The following is an 18,784-nucleotide window of genomic DNA, read 5'->3' as shown; positions in this document are numbered from 1 at the left end:
CGAGATCGTAGTCGAGGGATTCGACGAGATCTCCCGGTGAGTTGGCTCCGTGTACTCCAGCTTCGTAAACTTTGGTGGGTGTGTTGGCGATGGAATTCGATGCCTCGAATCCCTCTCAGTGGGTCCTTTTTATACCGTGAATCATCTTGATCCCCAAGAAAGGTTTGAGGATATCGGACCTGGTACGGTACAACAGAAACTCTATCCCTTCCGAGTAGAACTTTGGAAATCACTTGACTCGTGGAAATATTTTCTATAATCTGAAACGGTTTCCGTACGACACTTACGAGAACAATCCGTATACGTGAAGGTATACCTTATCGGTATATTCCATAAGTCGTAGGATAGGAGGTATGCCTTATCCGTAACCCTGACAGCTTGGATGCTCTATATCGCTACATAATTTTTCACGTCCAATCTATATAATGTATAAATAGATCATATAATAAATTAATTATATACTAGTTATCTATTATGGATTTATACAATTGAGGATTCGATTTCTTATTTGCACTGTCCGGTGCGAGTCGTTAAAGAAAACGATTTGAGCAGGTAAATCAAAGCAGATGTCATTCTTGTTTGTCCTCTTTCTCTTACCACATCTTTACAAATTCTATATGACATCATATCTCACACGCTGACGCCACACCACCATAGACCATGGCAATTACTATGTCAAAATAATTAAGCTAATTGGAGTTTTTATTTATTTAATTATTATTATTTAATTTATGGGATAATTTTCTCTAAGTATTACAGCATAATAGATATCTTTTCCGGTTATAAATATTTAAAGTTTATGATAAGATTTTATCAAACTTTTACAACTTTGACTAATGAGGTATTTCTAAAATGCTTAGTTTTTTTTAAAAAAAATAATATATGTAGATTTGCTTTCAAAAACATTATCATAATATTATAAACTCCTTAGATTTTAGAAACTAATTTTAACAAAAATCTGATGGTAAGAATTCGAACATGTTTTGAACCAATATTATTTTAAGTTTCGAATATTTATAGTCAGATAATATAAATAGGTCATGTCAATCACAAGACTGTGTACGTGCCGATGGATAAGGTATTGGGGCAATTGTAAATTTACCACTATTTTGAATCGTTATTGCAAAACTGCCACTAGAAAATTACAAAAATGCCACTAGAACTATCATTCGAGTGACATCCTTGCAAAATTGAAAAAAAGGTGGTAAATTTGCAAATGCCCCTAAGGTATTACATCAATGCTTTTGTCCCGTAATACAGTACAGCGTACAAATCAATCGATCCGTGGGAGCCATCAAATCTTTGGATCGAATTCGTCGATTGCTCCATCAGCGTACCCTTGATCGAACAATCCAACAGAAATGGTCATTCAAATCTTCCATATTACAGTATGTTTCAAACAAGCTAGCTGCCAGCAGAAACGGTCATTGAAATCTCCATGTTATATGTTTCGTCAAGCGTGTAGTACTAAGTTACAGACGGCTTAAATTATTGTATGTTTTTGCTGTTGCTTCCAATCAATAAACCTGATGCGCATCATGTTGGTTAATTACGTTTGCCACCTACGTCATAATCTCATCATATCACTCACTCATACGATCTATTTAATTGGTTACCAACATTAATTCAAGTGTGAATATCCACAGAGAAAAATAGTGCCTTCGATTCCATTTTCAAAAAAAAAAAAAACTTCAATTGATTCGTGTGCCAACTCAGCTTCATCGATCAGCTTCAGTTGGTCTGGGATGTGGTGCAACTAGTCCAAGCTCTCTCCGCGCACTATGTTTAATATATGATCCGAATTTTAGACCCACGATATATTCGAATTAGTTTTCTATTAGGACTTAAGTCTTTGCCTATTAGGACTTCTATTTCTCCTATATATATATCCCTTGTAAGCTACACGGAGAGGGTGTGACAGCCCAATGTATGTCCTACGTTTGTATCCAACTCCTCTATTGTAATCATTGCTGGTCGGCGCCCGTAATTTTTTCCCGCAAGAGTTTTCCACGTAAAATTCGTATCTCCGTTATGCACCTATTTTCATAACACACTAAGGACAATCTTGTCTGGCACTGGATAGGTGACCAAAGCTACTCCGCCAGCTCAGCTTACCACAGCTTTTTCATGGGGCAGCACTCCTCCCCTTGCGCCGACATGCTTTGGCAGGCTAATGGCCCTGTCAACTGTAAGCTTTTCCTCTGGCTTGTGTTCCAGCAGCGCTGCTAGACGGCAGATCTTCTGCATAAGCATGGTATTGACAACCACTCGACTTGCCCCTTTTGCGCCCAGGAGCATGAAACGGTGAGCCACATCCTTCTCGACGTATTCTCTCGCCAAGTCTGGCGCATTACATCCTATCTCCCTCCGGCTAGTCTAGGTTCGCTCCCTCCCATCGCGATTCTCTTTAGGTCTAGTGGACAACGGCCAGGGCTCGCCTGCCTTTGCATCTTTGCAAGGGTTCCGACTCTTTGGTCCTCCTAGTTTCCTGTCAGCTTTGGAAAGAGTGAAACGCCAAGGTTTTCAATTATTCCCTTTCACCGTTTTTGATGGTTATAGGGTCCATCCTTTAGGAGGGTCGTCTCTGGTCTCTCGCTGGTGCCGCCTCGTTTAGGGACCTATTAGGAGATTAGGAGGCTCCTCTGCCAACCCTCCCGCTAGATAGGAGCAACATCTTTTTTAGTTTTTAGTTTTTGCTCGTTTTCTGTTTGAAATTCTCCTTGTTGTAACCTGCAACGACCGGTCTGGTCGGTTTCTGTAGTAAGAACTCTATTTTTCTTATATTATGCTAACATGCAATTATTTTGCACATTCAAGAAAATATATATGCCAAAGAAATAGGTCTACATATCATAAGGACGGTTCACGATTCACGAATGACTTCGAGAATGGAGTAAGGATTTACATGATGACACAGAATTATGAATTAGAAGAACAATAGTATTAGTGTAGGAAGAATGTAATCCCAATTGTAAAGGAGCGACGTGTGGTGGAGGTCGGACGACAAAAAATATTTTTTGTCGCCAGCTAATTTTTATGGGTGTTTTTGTGATTGTTAGCAAGGATAGGTGGATCCTGCATGGCCATCTGGTGAACCTGAAGTTGGTTTCGTGACATTGTAGTCCTTATTTGATTAAGAAATTGAAGTAACTCTTATAATCATCGTATAATTTTGTTTTCCATTCAAAGAAACAATATGAGCCTGTTCACTTTGATGCCATTTTTAACCTTACCAAATTTGGTAAAGTTACCAAAAAAGTGGCTATATTTAGTTTGCTGCCAAATTTTGGTAACTATATAAAAAGAGCAATTCTACGGTACTTAAGGAGGTACCATGAGGTACCAAAAATTTAGTGAAAAATTTGGTACCTCATGGTACCTCATAGTAACTAGGTATTAAGAAGTACCAAATTTACAATAGAAAAAGTGGTACCTCATGGTACCTCCTCAACGACCGTAAAATTGCTCATATAAAAAATTATGCGCCAAAATTTAGTAAGGTTTTTTTTAGCAACAAAGTGAACAGGCCCTAGACCTATAGGCGGACAGAACAAGATCACTGACCTATAGATCTACTTCACTACGAACACATATGTCAGTTACCCAAAATTAAATACATGACGTAACGGCATCGTATCCGCTTCTTGGATGAACTAGCATAACATACACACTACTCCCTATATAGTATAGTATAAGCTGAGAAACATCAATAATTAAGCGAAGTGTGACCCGAATTTATAGTTGATGCAGTTGTCCCCTATCCGGACGGCGGCCATGCACATCATCGTACGCCCCCATCATATCATCACACGTACCATCCAGAACATACTCGATCGATCGACCTCATCGTCGTCCGCAGTGCAGTCCAAAATCGTGTGGTCGCGTCGCGTCGGCGCTTATCACGGCATTGATTAGCTAATCATCACTCCATTAACGTCGTAGTACCATCTGAAATCGACAGCAAATTAACCTCGCCGGAGTCGAACGATGAGCGACGGCGGCGAGGCCGGTTTCGTCGTCGTCGTCGGCGGCGGCGGCGGCTGGTGGCCATCAGGTGGGCCGTACGGTGTACGACGTATTGGCGTGCTCGGTGGTGTGGTGGGGCCGCCACATCGATCGCACGCCGGCTCACGTGCCACCATCGGAGAGCCACGCTGGATCCACGTGCCGCTCTCGGCGGCGGTCATCCAACACCACACAAATATCGCGGGAGAAGATTAACCGTTAAACCGTTTTATCAGCCATGGGATGTCACTAGCAAATTAATCGATATCGCATCTTAAATATTGATCAAACTGTGGCTACGGATTGATGTAGAAAAAGAAAAACAGATTGATCCTTTTAGCAAGTTTAATAGCTAACTACCGGCTATAAATTATTTATAGTTGATTTAATAGCTAATTTATATAATATTTACTTATATAAACATATATACAATTAATATAATATATGGTCCCACGTGTTATATGCGCATGTATCTTGAAGTTTTTGCTGTAGCTGATTATAAATCTATAGTGCTCTTATCTCTCATCTTTTATCTTTTCGAAATATGTTTATAGCTTGCTTATAGATGCTATTTTACCCGCTCTTATAAATCTCCGATCCGGTGCTATAAAAAGGCCCCAGTGCGTGTCAAACAAACTCAAACTCAAACTGCACTTCCCTTTTCAGCTCTTCTCCAACCTCAATTTCACCCCATTTTTCCATATCCTCTCTGCACACGTACGTACAGGTAAACGTGCCTGATCATGGACATGGACTCGTCGCCGTCGACACAGGACTGTGGCGGCTGGCTGCTGTACGTCTCCCTCGCTGCCAAATGCGGCGGCGACCCTTGCCGCGTCGTCGGCTTCGTCGCCGTTGCCGTCGTCGCCTTCGCCGTCACGTCGCTCCTGCACTGGCTGTCGCCCGGTGGCCCGGCGTGGGGGAGGTATTGGTGGAACAGGAGGGGTGGTCTGGGCATTGCTGCCGCCATTCCTGGGCCCCGTGGGTTGCCCGTGCTCGGCAGCATGTCGCTCATGGCGGGACTCGCGCACCGGAAGCTCGCCGCGGCGGCGGGGGGCTCGCCGGCGAGGCGGCGCCTCATGGCGCTGTCTCTCGGGGAGACACGGGTGGTGGTCACCGCCGACCCCGGCGTCGCGCGGGAGCTCCTCGCCAGCGCGGCGTTCGCCGACCGGCCGGTGAAGGAGTCCGCGTACGGGATGCTGTTCCACCGCGCCATCGGGTTCGCGCCCTACGGCACGTACTGGCGCGCGCTCCGCCGCGTCGCGTCCACGCACCTCTTCTCGCCGAGGCAGGTGTCCGCCTCCGCCGCGCAGCGCGCGGTGATCGCGCGCCAGATGGTGGAGGCCATGAGGTCCGCCGCCGCCGCCGCCGCCGGTGGCGGCGTGGCGGCGAGGCCGTTCCTGAAGCGCGCGTCGCTGCACAACGTGATGTGGTCGGTGTTCGGGAGGAAGTACGAGCTGGCGGCGCCGGAGAGCGAGGAGACGGCGGAGCTGAGGAGCATGGTGGACGAAGGCTACGACCTCCTCGGCCAGCTCAACTGGTCCGACCACCTCCCATGGCTCGCACCCTTTGACCTCAAGAAGACGCGGTCAAGGTGCTCGTCCCTTGTCCCCCGCGTCAACCGCTTCGTCACCCGCATCATCGACGAGCACCGTGCTCGCCTCAGCCTCGCCGTCGACGCCGCCGTCGACTTCACCGACGTCCTTCTCTCCCTCCACGGCGGCGACAAGCTCTCCGACGCCGACATGGTCGCCGTCCTCTGGGTATGTACAGTACTCCAGTAATTAATTACCACTCGATAATGAGCTTAATTAATTGCTCCTAATTAAGCAAATCAACTCATAAATTGATAATTTAATTTTGCAGGAGATGATCTTTCGAGGGACGGACACGGTGGCGGTCCTGATCGAGTGGGTGGCGGCGAGGCTGGTGCTGCACCAGGACGTGCAGGCCAGGGTCCATGACGAGCTGGACCGAGTGGTCGGGTCGGACCGGGCAGTGACCGAGTCGGACGCGTCCAAGCTGGTCTACCTCCAAGCGGTGATCAAAGAGGTCCTGCGCCTCCACCCGCCGGGCCCACTGCTCTCGTGGGCACGCCTCGCCACGTCGGATGTACACGTCGGCGGGTTCCTCATACCCTCTGGGACCACCGCCATGGTGAACATGTGGGCCATAACCCATGACCCTGCCGTTTGGCCCGACCCGAACGAGTTCAAACCAGAGAGGTTCGTCGCAGGGCCCTCGTCGGACCAGGCCACGGAGTTTCCGATAATGGGGTCGGATCTCAGGCTCGCGCCGTTCGGGTCAGGAAGGCGAAGCTGCCCCGGCAAGTCGCTCGCCATCGCCACTGTCGGATTCTGGGTTGCCACGTTGCTACACGAGTTCGATTGGCTTCCCTTGTCAGATAAGTCGCGCGGCGTCGATCTGTCGGAGGTGCTGAAGCTGTCGTGCGAGATGGCAACCCCGCTGGAGGCAAGGCTAAGGCCGCGACGCAAGGTGTGATGACGTGTCACCACCGTCACGTGGGACTAAGACGAGGAGAGGGAAGCCGACTTCCACTTCCTTCTAGTGCTTGTTGAGATGTGTAAATGTCCCTAAATGTAAAGTGTTACGCTTTGAGTAGAAATGCCCCTACGTTGTAGTGCGTAGTATTGTACACTTGTAGTATGTAATGCTTGTATTTTTGTGTGTTTTGCACGTCCTAAGTAGTGGAGTAGTAGCTGATAATAGTTAGTTAATTACTCTGCTATTTAGTCATAGTTAACTACCTACCTGCAGGTGATGAGAGTGACAGTTTTTTTTTGTTTAATTAACTGCAGGTGATGAGTGTAGAATAGCTCGGTATGCCCATCTCTATCCTAAGTGCACGCGTGCGTGTGTAATTATTGTCAGATGTATGTTGTTTTCAATGATAGTGTACATATTTTTGGCGAGCTCGATCTTCCATTAGGAAGTGATCGCTGCATGCTTACCTCAAATCTGTCTTTAACTGTCAAAGCAAGAATCTTTTCACAGCTTCTTGGTCAAATATGGGGTTTGTCTTGGGGGAAATTTGGATGCATGGGACCATGCATTTCTGCATATTTTGATCGATATGCACGAGTATATAAATGCTACTACTAGTAGTAGTAGTAACAGCTATCATGGACCAGTACTGCAGATACATGTAATCTGTACCATCAGGTTGCTGTCAAGCTACATGGCCTGTAGCTGTCTGAACCAGAGCCCTGGTCTGAACCAGAGCCCTGGTCTGACATAGAGAATCTTTAATCACTGATCCAAACAGTAAAGTTTGTTTATCACTGTCGTTTAACAGAAATCTCTCAGCTCTCGATCGTCGATCATCTGAAAACCGTTGTCTGCTGGTTCGTACAACCTGAAAACCCTGCTAGGGTTCGTCTGAAACTGTGGTTTGATGGCCGCGTTAACCATGCCTGACGAGGCCAAGAAAACGATGTGTCCGAGCTAACCACTGTACTTGCCTCCTGCTTGTCGTCCCAACCACACGAAGGAAGAAAGCAAACACACCTGGTCGATTAGATCGTGTATCTGAACCCGAAAGCTCAGCTCTGCACAACACGACATACAAAACAGTAACTGATTTGCAGGTTGTTGCTAGCATGAAGCATCTTTTAAGCTGCTGCTGCTAGATTTTATCACCTCGCAGATCGAAGCAGGCCACAGTCACCACATATCTTGAGATCCAATCAAAAAAAAGGTTACAAAAAAGAAAGGGAGATCGAAGCAAAGATCGTGTTCTTGCGTTGAGATGCTTCTCGTCAGGGATGATAGCTGCGTGCATGGCGCAACTAGCTAGCAAGCAGCTGCTTATCTCCATCGTCAGAACTTCATCTTCTACCTCCGGATGCTGCTGTGTAATAATATATGCTGTATATATTTATGTATGGATGTACTGTATGATAGTAGTATATATATGCATATATGATGATGAGGTAGCTAGATCGATGTGGGTTGCGATCTTGCTTTCTTGATAAAGCAGGGACAGCAACTTTCGAGTCATCGCTACCCAAGCGTGTGCCTTTCCTTATCGCACGCACCCAGAGATCGATCGATCGATCGAGTTGCTGTCCACCATGGATGTGCCACTTCAATTCCCCCCAGCCCAAGTTGCAAAGCTAAAATGGACGCATTTCCGCACACGACGAAATTATTAGCCAGGTCTTTTAATTTGGCATAAATTCAGGAACAGTGAATTAGCTAGTGATCGATCTGCATATAGTACAGCGGGCCATTGGCACCAAGAATATTCATTATATATATATACATGCTTATGCTTAATTAGTTAGCAGCTCTTGCATGCTTATACCTTATTATGACACACCTAGATCGATCGATCGATCTTCAGTTTGATGCCTATATGAATCATCGCATCGAGTGAGCTAACCAAGCATGGGTTTCAGATATCAGCAGCAGAAGAATTGAAGCTAGACGTATATATAATATTCTTCAGATACCATCATCAGAAGAGTACTCCCTCCGTTTCACAACGTAAGTCATTCTAGCATTTCCTATATTCACATTGATGTTAATGAATCTAAACATATATATCTATCTAGATTCATTAACATCCGTATGAATGTGGAAAATGTTAGAATGACTTACATTCTAAAACGGATGAAGTAAAAGCTAGTACGAGTATATATTCTTGTGCACATGTGCTATATATATCAAAACGAGATATGCATAAAAAATGCCACTTGGTCACTTGCTGTTGAGGAGAAAGGAACTACTCCTACCAATACTAACGAATAATAGCACAGCCCCTGGATGCATCAGAGGGTGGTAATGGTATAGCTTTTCTCTTTAGCTGGGGGTCGCAAAGGAGATGAGCATACTCCTACTAGATATGATAGCCCTGTCGTCTCTGCACTATCTCATCAGCTAATATCGAGCAACAGATCATTCAGGCAGGGTCAGCTACTCACACACTCACCTGGCTGGCTCTCTGCTCTGCTCTGCTCTCCTCTGCTACTACTATATCAGTAGTACTACAGTAGTAGTAGCTTGAGGTTGAAGATAAGATCAAGAAGAGAGAGCAAATAAAAAGGGTTTGTTGGCATGGCAGGAGGATTTGAGGAGAAGATGGCCCATCGGCGCACGACGTACGGCCGGCCGACCGGCACAGCTGATTAAAGCGACGCAACAGCGGAGCCCATTTCAGCTTGCTCCCGTCGTGACACACGTTACAAAGTATCTAGTAGATCAGTGGCAGAGTTTGGAAATTGTTTGAGCCCGAACAAACTTCGCTATAACTATTACTCCCTCCGTCCCATAATATAAGGGATTTTGAGTTTTTATTTGTAACGTTTAATCACTTATCTTATTTAAAATTTTTTGAAATTATTATTTATTTTATTTGTGACTTAATTTATTATCTACAGTAATTTAATCACAACTTTTTATTTTTTATATTTGCAAAAAAAAAAATTGAATAAGACGAGCGGCCAAACATTGCAAACAAAAACTCAAAATCCCTTATATTGTGGGACGGAGGGAGTACTACTTTACTATGTAAATTTCATCATCAGTTTATTCAAAAATATTAAATTCAATTGAGTTTTTACTGGCGAGCCCGGGCAGCCAGGCAGGCGGTGCCACTGATTCCAATGACCCCCGCGGTGCCACTGATTCTAGTGACCCCAGCTGCTTGCTATTTCCTACCTTCGTTTCATAATAGATATCGCTTTGACTGTTTTGCTTGTAATGTTTGATCATTTATTTTATTTAAAAAATTAGTATAAATATAAAAAAAATAAATTATACTTAAAAGTACTTTGATAATAAAGCAAATCACAAACAAAATAAATAATAATTTTAAAAAAAATTAAATAAAATAAATGATCAAACATTATAAATAAAAACTTATATGGGGCGAAGGTAGTACTTCACTTCCTTCATCTAGAAAAACCAACTTCTATCTAAATATGTTAGTTAGAAGTTAGTTTTTTCTCGGACGGAGGACGTAGGCATGTAGTTCATGAGCTGACCGCTGCACACTCGCTGAAAGGAGCTCGTTCTCCTCCGTGCATGCAGCTCTCAACACACGCACGTACGATGTTAAGCTTGCCCACACAAGCTAACATAAAGCTAAAGCTAGCATTTTGCCGTGATCTCATCCACCGAGACGAAGAAAAGATTAATTACTAGCATGATGAACCAGTGTTAGTGCAAGAAGCATGCATGAGGTTTGATAATCAGTTGTGTTAGCAGAGTTGCATCTATACTACTCCCTTCGTCTTATAATATAAAAAATTTTGAAGGATGTAAGAAACACATAGTACTAGAATGTATAATATCCCTTCAAAATCTCCTATATTGTAGGACAGAGGGAGTATGCAGCTAGCACAGGCAAAGAAAAACATAGCAAATTAAGACCTCCAGTCTTTTCGCTTATATTTATGCTTATCAACCAAAATTTAAATTTTTAATCTTAAATTTGGAGCTGATTTTGAGGTTTTTTCATCGAAGTTTATTTTTCAACTATTGCTTTTAGATCACTAAGAACACGTATATAAAAGTTTTATTCACAAATTACTTTTTATTTGTAAATATGTCGTTTAGTTTATTCCACGAATAAAGAAAACGATGGGGTCGTAAAGTTGCAATGGCCGGTCACTCCACTGCATCAGGAGCTATTAACTAGAGTAGATTAGATTAGATAGACAGCGCGCTATGATTGGCCGGCAATCTTATCATGCGTCACTACCTCTACCAGCCTGAAGCTATTGGCTTAATTAATTTAAGGCCAAGCAAAGCTCGATCTGTCAGTTAACATAGTTTTACTGGGCGAGACATGCATGGGGACACTGATTTGATCCAAGCTTTTGTGTTGCCATTGTTGCATAATGCATAGCCATCCACTTGTAGTACACCTACATTGGCTCGAGCACTATACAGGGAGGAGATTATTTGGCAGGGATGCATATGTCGAAGCATAAAGCAGGAAAAGACTGGAGGTGATCAGGTGATCGAGCCCCAGAGCAACTGTACGCTCCCTTGGTCATGGGACGCCCGACCAGATGATCTGTCTCCCTGGCCCGACCTAGAACAGCGCCAATTTGATCTCAATCTGCAAAGGCAAAGGCAAACGAGCTAGGCACACAGTGACAATCCAGGTAGGGAGAGCAATCCAGAGATAGATAGCTCAGCTGATGATCAGCTGAGACCTCCCTATCTGCAGGTGCAGGAGGATGATTGATCCAGCAAATTCTCATGTTCCTCATCAACTGCTAGCTACTCTCCATCCAGTGGCGGATCCAAAAAATCAATTCGTTGGTGTTATAACATATCTATTGGTGTCATAGACTCATAGCATGCTAATTATACTTAGATCATGGTGTTATAATATATAGATAAGCAACTTTGCTATAGGTTTTACCAAAAGTCGTCGATGTCATCTGACACCGGCCATTACACTCTAGATCCGCCCCTGTCTCCATCCATCACATTATAGTGTTAGAAATTTGTTCTAAAATGTAGCAATCTCTCATCTCAACAAATCAAAACCATCTCTTATTTAATTTATTCATCTACTTTTTTTTATCTCAAACAATCATAACTATCAACCATTTAGTTTCACTTATCTAATTGTTTATCATGAAAAATTATAAAAGTGGAACAGTCGAGCAGTTATACTAGAGTAGTAGCATAGCAGCCTAGCAATAGCAGTAATGTACTGTGACTACATTTAGCTCCATCAGTTTGTCTGTCTGTCAGATGTGCTGTGACTACATTTATAGACATGAAAAATGAATATTGACACTGTCAATCTGTCGACAAGGGAAAATGGAGAAACACAGGTACTCCACTGTATTATAATTAATTAGGTACATTTCAGTCTCAGCTCTTAAAGCCACTGGAATCTGATATATTTACCCTGAATGCTTCTTGGGTTCTTCTTCTTTCTTGCATCGAATCAAAACTAGTAGAACGTGGTATTAATCCAGGTACATGCCTTAACCCCCCCCCCCCCCTTTTTAGTTTTTTGTCCTTTAGCGAATGAACAACAGAATTCCTGCCATATATATGTAGATCCTGGGGTAAAAATTACTACTTAGAAGAGGACGCCAAAGCAATATTCATTCAGTTCATAAATATTTGTAGTTTCTTTTACTGATGTATATATGGTCTAAGATTTTTTTTTGTCTAATGTGACCGACATACCACTGATTATTAATAACTACCATTGAACACCTGACAAGAGTAACCAAGGAAATGGTGCATTGAGCAGTGTAAAATGACTAGTATTTATGAATGGTACTAAAAAGACTGAAATAAATATGATTGGTGGGAGTATATTACAATTTTGTTGCCTATAACTCTTGAAATTTTGTTGCCTATACGCCTCAGGAATATTTTTTAGGACAGCCAAAATTTTGATAAAATATTGTCGTCTGGTTTTCTGCCAAAACTTGGGATGGCGTGGGAGATTTGCTTGTCAAAATTTGCAATGTCAATTTGCTAGTAGCATAATCAAACAGACTGATAATTTCATGAGCATTATGAAAATTTTAATATGGTTAATAGACTCGAATAAGCAAGAAACCAAACAGTTTTCCCCCGCAAAAAAGGGAAACAGAAAACAAAAACAAAAACAAAAACAGTTTTCTAGCGAGATCACACGTGCTATGTCCCAATGGGCCATGGCAAGCACTGACAGTTGCCTGGACATAGTTTCAGGTATTATCACATCGGAGGTTTGGATGGTAGCGCAGGTGTCCAGTGATTAGTACGATATGATGTGTTTATCACCCATTTTCTCTCCATGCTCCGTGGAATAGGACGTCCGAAAAGTCGATTCGATGCAGATGTCCACTCTGATCTGATGGAACATCCAGTCATAGTAAACAGCACTAGGAAATGCTTCCACTATCACGATAAAAGTTAACTAAAAAAACCCACAACAAGAGGATTTTTATAACGCTGGTGTATGTTCACCTACAGGCTGAGCACCTGAGTCTAATACACTTTTATGTTGTATTGCCCAAAAGAATATAATATTATGCTTTACTGAGATACTCCATCCATCCAAAATGTTGTAATCTAGGATGGGTACCATCCTGGTATAACAATTCTGAATAAACCCTCCATCTAAATTCGTTTTAACCCATCCTAAATTGCAATATTGTGAAACGAATGAAATATGTATTATACAAGTCTCAAATCTTCATGCATTTGCCTTGTAATAAATACTCTATCTGTCCCATAAAAACTCAACATAGGATAGGTCAGACCTATCTTAAAATAACAAAACTGAATAGACTCTTATTCAAATTTGTTGCTTTTGTCTAGATTCGTTGTTTTAGGTTGGGTTTTTATGTAACAGAGATAGTAGACTTTTAAGAACACTATAGTACTATCATATCAACTGATAAAAAATTAGAGTTAGCCATAGGAAAAAAAATTCAAAGATTCATCTCATGGAGAGGATGAACTAGGGCACAAGCTAGTGTTAACCAGCAGTTTTTGTATGAACCTGAAAGATGAATCTGTAGTAAAAACCAACCATTGCTGCCACCAACTGCAAACTCAAACAACACAGGCAACAAATAAATTGGAAAACAACACGCTATTCCAGGTAAAAGAAACTTGTTTTCCTATAAAAGATTTAAAGGGATAATGTTGTTTTTGCCAATAATACACATTAAAGGCAAAAACAAAATTTTCCCGGCAAACAATGTACGGTTTACATTGCCAGTGCCTTGGTGAGGTATATAGCAAATCAGCTTTGCTAAGTACCGCATTCTCCTATGCCCGGAACGAGTTCTTTATGCCGGGTTGACAAAACAACAGGTAAAAAAAAAAGATCACCTTTCGGTGAAAGCACACCTCAGGAATTCGCCGAGGTTTGCACGGTATTTTGTAACTCTAAATTCTAACAATCGATCTGCCAAAGAATGCAGATGCATCAGATTTTGTCATGGAGGTTAACCACCAAGTCATGTGCATCATCTAGAAGCCTCCAGACGTCGAGCTGCCCAGCCATGCTGTTGCACTCCCTGAGTATCTCATCCATGCTGCTATACCTCTCAATTATGAGCTTCCTCTTCTGTAGGACACAGGCAGCAATGGCATAGAGCAACAAATCATCAGTTGGAGGGGCATGCAGCCTTATCTTTGACCATGTGGATCTTCCAATCCCAGCTCGAATGGCTGCTTGATCAGCCCACATCACCTCCCACAGACACAGGGTCTGCTCAAAAGTGAGCTCCCTTCTGAAGAGAACCACCACCATTCTGTATACAAAGAAGCAGTCCTCAGCCTGCAGTTTCTGAAGGTGTCGGTAGAGGTGCGAGTCCTTGCGCTTGATGATCTGGGAGACGATCTTCAGCTGCCTTCTTATTCCAACCTCATCGAGCCTGAAGTTGTGCCTCGCTTTCCTCATGAAGCCCACAAAACACCAAAATGCTTCATGATCTTCCTCCATCACGACAATTATAGGTGACAAGAGGTCACTCATACCTTGGCAGTAGCCAATCTCTGGATCAAACAGCGCATATGCCTCAAGCACTGCAACTAACCGAGCAGCATGATAAATCATGTAAGGCTCTAAATGGTCATAATCTTTCAATCCAACAGATCTTGCGTACTGCAGTGCTTTCTCCTTGGACACTTCAGCTCGGTTATGTGATAATAAAGCCCATTCAGGGTCTGTCCGGATAGCATCCAAGCGTATAATGCGTTGCCATGTCGCGAAATCCTCTGGAGTTTTGTTATTCCTAAAAAAGCCTGACTTGGATGAGGCACTCCTGACAAATTTAGGACCTTGATCACGGTTCACTTCCGTATTGGCAGAGACGGACATCCTATCAAGGTCCTCTTCATCAGAAGTCCCAGAATCAGAAGATTCCGATTCTGCCAAATATGGATCTACATAAGTTAACTCACTTGTATCTTCATCTATGCCTTCAGTGGCATTCTCTTGTCGGCTTATCCCACATCTTAAAGATTTCAATCCCTTGGGTGACGGAGAAGACCTCGTATTGACACTTTCCAAATTAAGCGGCTCTGATTCTTCATTGCAACTATGATACTCACAGGCGGCTGCTTCATTTATAACATTCAGCCCACTTCCCTTGTAGGAATGCAAAACGTGATGGCACTTACGCCTCAGCTTTTCATAATCATTCCTGCACCAGAAGAAAAGCCAGTTTAAGGCAGAAGTTAAACAGTACCATGAAGGAAGTCAATGTACAGTATGATTTATCTTTATTACTTACTACTAAGAAAGAGTTGGTGGTGGCATTAGAACCACACGTCTGTACTGGATATTTTCCGTACAGATCTAAAACATGCATATGCTATTGTACAAATATCTGGTAACACATTTAATTCTCTGTACTTATTTATATGCAGTTGCTAGTTTATCTAATGTAGTTATTTAGCTATCATTTAAATACAGATCCAAATCCTAAATTATGCGCGCAACTACTTAAATTTGAGGTTAATTGTTTTTTATTTACGTAGCCTACAATGCATGACATGTTTACTTGAGAGCCATTATAATGCATGGGGAAACATGCTGTTATAATTGGAATTGCAACATGTTCTGAATGAAGTCAGGGAAATGAAGGTCCACTCATAAGCTGCACGTCACTTATTTCCTCTTGCTTCATGGTATGTCAGGATAAGCCATTTTCAATGCATGCAGGTCTTTCCTAAACAGTTTAGAAAGCACAGGCTGATGCAAGAGAAAGAAAAGAATTGTGAAAAATGTACCTTTTATTTGTTTGTATGACATTCCTTTCTGCTTCAGTACTATTCAAATCATATCTGTATGTTACAAAAACAGAGTCAATTCTCTGGATTTGGTGCAGTAACTGTAAATATGAAGTACACGTGTTAAAAAGCTAAAAGATGGACAAAAGGGTACTTTCTTAAATTCTCTATAGCAACTACATAGAGGTTAAATGTTTGTCATATTTCTGGTGATCCTGGCTAAGCAGTGTTGTTAAACAAACCTCAGGCTCCGATTGGTCAGAGCTTGAAATTTAGTTAGCAGATTCAAGTTACAGCCCTTACTGTATGTTAGGTGATACTAGCAAAACTAGGTTACTAAAGACAGCTAGCAGTAACAGAACCTTCTTGTTTATTAGTCACTGTAACTGTAACAGGTAAATACCAATAGGAGGTAAGCATTAGATTGACTTCTTCGAACTAAAAGTCAAAAGCATTAATTGATGGCCTGCTGGCTGCTGCATAATCCTACTTGGGGCATATTTGGGAAACCTTTTAAGCCTAAAGTGACCTATACTCATCCAAGGCGTTGCTCCAGCAAAGTGCACGCCACATTTCCAAATGCAAATTTCACCCAAGTTGCATTTGCCACCAGTTATTGTATGTATAGCAAGGATTGAGATTATCAGAGTGATAAATTCCCTATGTGTAATCAGATGTAACCTTTCTGTAACAGAAAACAATATGTAACAACGTACTACACTATTAGGTAGAATTTACACCAGGGGACATGCTGTATCTGTTTTCTTCATCAGTATTTGTACAGCAAGTCAATATCAGCTATGTCATCAATCTCATTATTCAGTGTCATTGTACCACATAGTACCAAGGAGAAACTACACAAGTTTGGTGTGTGTACCTACTGTAAGATTGCTCAAATAGTTTCTGATATTTATGGGATTCAGTTCCTAGAAACTTGCTACATATGCAGAAGAGGGGTTCAACATTTGCGTGTTCTTTTCTTCAAAAGCCTCAGTTCAAAATTCAACACCAAATAGTCAAATACAAGAATATGCATCTAACAATATGTCTAGCTTGATTAACTGTATTTGGGGATAAAGTGCATCCCTGTTCTTTGAATGTTTGCAGCACTGTTCTATTCAACATTTCAAGAAAATAGACAGAGAAAAAAACATGAATAAACAATTCACAGCATTAAGTACTCAGATAGGAAAAATCCTGTAAATAACTAGGAAAAAACTCAATCGATGCTTCCTATAGAATTTTTTTATCTCGTATCTACAATCCTAAAACTTCTTTATAACACAAAAATGTGCAGAACTAAAGAGATTAAGTACGCTAACTTACACTCCAAGTAGAAAGGGCCAAACTTTAGCCCTGATTTCTGGTTCAACTCCCTGGAAACAATGATGGATTAATTTAGCTTCAACATTGTATGGAACTATGAATATTCAGAAATTTGTATAGCTAACAACCGCACATCTACACTAGTTAGCCAGTACAAATATAACCTGGAATAACAACAGGACTTACTCCACCGCGGACTTTCTTTAGAAACTTCCTTCCTCCATCACGAAGCTTCCCATCTGACGAAAATAGATGGTTCCAATGCCGACAAGAAAGTGGCCGTTTTCTTTTCCTTCGAGACCACGGAGATTTAGTTCCACCTCTGAAAATAGATTGTTCACTTTTATGAAATACCAAACATGCTGAGTGAGATAAGAATAACTCATAATTGAATGATGGCTCTATGTTATGCATTGTTTGCAGCATAGCATTCACAATAGAGCTTCCTTCGACAGCCAAATTTTATGAAGAGGGTTTAGTGTTATCCAATGGAGTTCAAATGTACTACAAGTTACCAACAAACCCTACACACAACTTGTAATCTAACCTCACCAATAACGCAAGTGCTCAAGCCGTAATATGAACAGGCACCTAATTCGAAATGAACTAATCCATGGCATGATATGATTTTGCAATACATAGTTCTGAAGTCTATCACTTGCACTAACATATACCAGGACACCCTAAATCGCATAACCTAACTGTTTCGCGCACCATAAAATTGGTCAAACAGCTTATTGACATTTTGCAGAACTTAGCTTTCTAGCATAATAGGATGAGCCAGTCTCAGAGCATACAAGAAGCACCTCGTTCTGACCTCTTATACAGCAAAAAGGTAAAAACTTTTTAGTCTAAAGCAAACACCCAATCCAATCCGAGTGAAACACACCCGACAGCACGGCGCTAAAGACCGGGAAGCAAAAAATAAAATAAAATAAAAATAATAAAATCCCCATTTCTGTACTAGTAATCCAAATCCGGAGCGGGAGAAGTAGCAAGTAGCAACCCACCTATCAGAGTGCGGCGAGTACGACGCCGGCGAGAACGAGGCGGAGGCCGCCGCCGCCGCCGCGGCGGGGGATGCCGAATTCCCCGACGCCGCCAAGGACGACGACGAGGAGGAGGACGAGGAGGAGGCGACGAGGAGGGACCGGAGCTGGACCCACGGCGGCGGCGAGGACGGCGCCCTGGGCGAAGACGACGCCGACGACGACGACGAGGTGCTGGATCGCCGCAGCGCCTTCATCCCCACCACCACCACCTACTCACCACTCGCTCAATAACAAGCTAGTACCACCAGAGCGGCAAGGCCGCGAAGCCTCCCTCGCTCTCTCCGCGCCGCCGCGGCGAGCCTCCCCCATCCGCCGTTCAGAGGCCACACCTCCGCCGGCGAGAGCTCGCCGTCGAATGGATGCGGAGGCGGCGCCGATTCGGTTTCCTCCGCCGGACAGGGAAGGGAGTTAAAAAGCAGGAGGGTGGGCACCGGTTTTAAAACGTGGGGAGTCCGAACCGTGGGGCCCACCTGTCAGTGTCACTGCTCTGTGGGGCCAGGCGAGGTGGGGCCCCACCTGTCAGTGGGTGGAGTTGTCCTGGAAGCGAGTGAAGGAAGAGGGGAGGGGGGTCAGTTAATTAGTACAGGCAGGAATTTATTGTTGTATAATATTATCTTGGGATTAATTTCAGCTTGTCTTATGTGATTTAAGGGTATTTATAA

General features: G+C 42.8%; 2 protein-coding genes across 2 annotated transcripts; one reads left to right on the top strand and one right to left on the bottom strand.

Annotated features, from left to right (window-relative positions):
* Nucleotides 1–4,628: 4,628 nt before the first annotated feature.
* On the top strand, nucleotides 4,629–6,976 carry LOC4346234 (cytochrome P450 78A9). Its single transcript, XM_015793446.2, has 2 exons — nucleotides 4,629–5,768; nucleotides 5,872–6,976. Exons 1-2 carry the CDS (start codon nucleotides 4,749–4,751, stop codon nucleotides 6,505–6,507), a joined length of 1,656 nt encoding a protein of 551 aa, XP_015648932.1. The 5' UTR covers nucleotides 4,629–4,748; the 3' UTR covers nucleotides 6,508–6,976.
* Nucleotides 6,977–13,604: 6,628 nt separating this feature from the next.
* On the bottom strand, nucleotides 13,605–18,502 carry LOC4346233 (rab GTPase-activating protein 22). The gene is made up of 5 exons (XM_015792603.3): nucleotides 18,081–18,502; nucleotides 17,257–17,392; nucleotides 17,071–17,120; nucleotides 15,745–15,798; nucleotides 13,605–15,155 (listed from the first exon to the last, which is right to left on the bottom strand). Exons 1-5 carry the CDS (start codon nucleotides 18,314–18,316, stop codon nucleotides 13,934–13,936), a joined length of 1,698 nt encoding a protein of 565 aa, XP_015648089.1. The 5' UTR covers nucleotides 18,317–18,502; the 3' UTR covers nucleotides 13,605–13,933.
* Nucleotides 18,503–18,784: the final 282 nt, after the last annotated feature.

Source organism: Oryza sativa, chromosome 8, assembly GCF_034140825.1.
Source record: "Oryza sativa Japonica Group chromosome 8, ASM3414082v1".
NCBI lineage: Eukaryota > Viridiplantae > Streptophyta > Magnoliopsida > Poales > Poaceae > Oryza > Oryza sativa.
The sequence above is the reverse complement of the archived record's forward strand: the minus strand, read 5'-3'. Positions and strand labels throughout refer to the sequence as shown.

Excerpts from the sequence above, each read along its gene's own strand:
- LOC4346234 (XM_015793446.2), top strand. The coding sequence starts at position 4,749 with ATGGACATGGACTCGTCGCCGTCGACACAGGACTGTGGCGGCTGGCTG. Across the intron at positions 5,769-5,871 it reads ACATGGTCGCCGTCCTCTGG|GAGATGATCTTTCGAGGGAC; the intron begins GTATGTACAGTA and ends TTAATTTTGCAG.
- LOC4346233 (XM_015792603.3), bottom strand. The coding sequence starts at position 18,316 with ATGAAGGCGCTGCGGCGATCCAGCACCTCGTCGTCGTCGTCGGCGTCG. Across the intron at positions 17,393-18,080 it reads TACTCGCCGCACTCTGATAG|AGGTGGAACTAAATCTCCGT; the intron begins GTGGGTTGCTAC and ends ATCTATTTTCAG. Across the intron at positions 17,121-17,256 it reads TAAAGAAAGTCCGCGGTGGA|GGAGTTGAACCAGAAATCAG; the intron begins GTAAGTCCTGTT and ends CATTGTTTCCAG.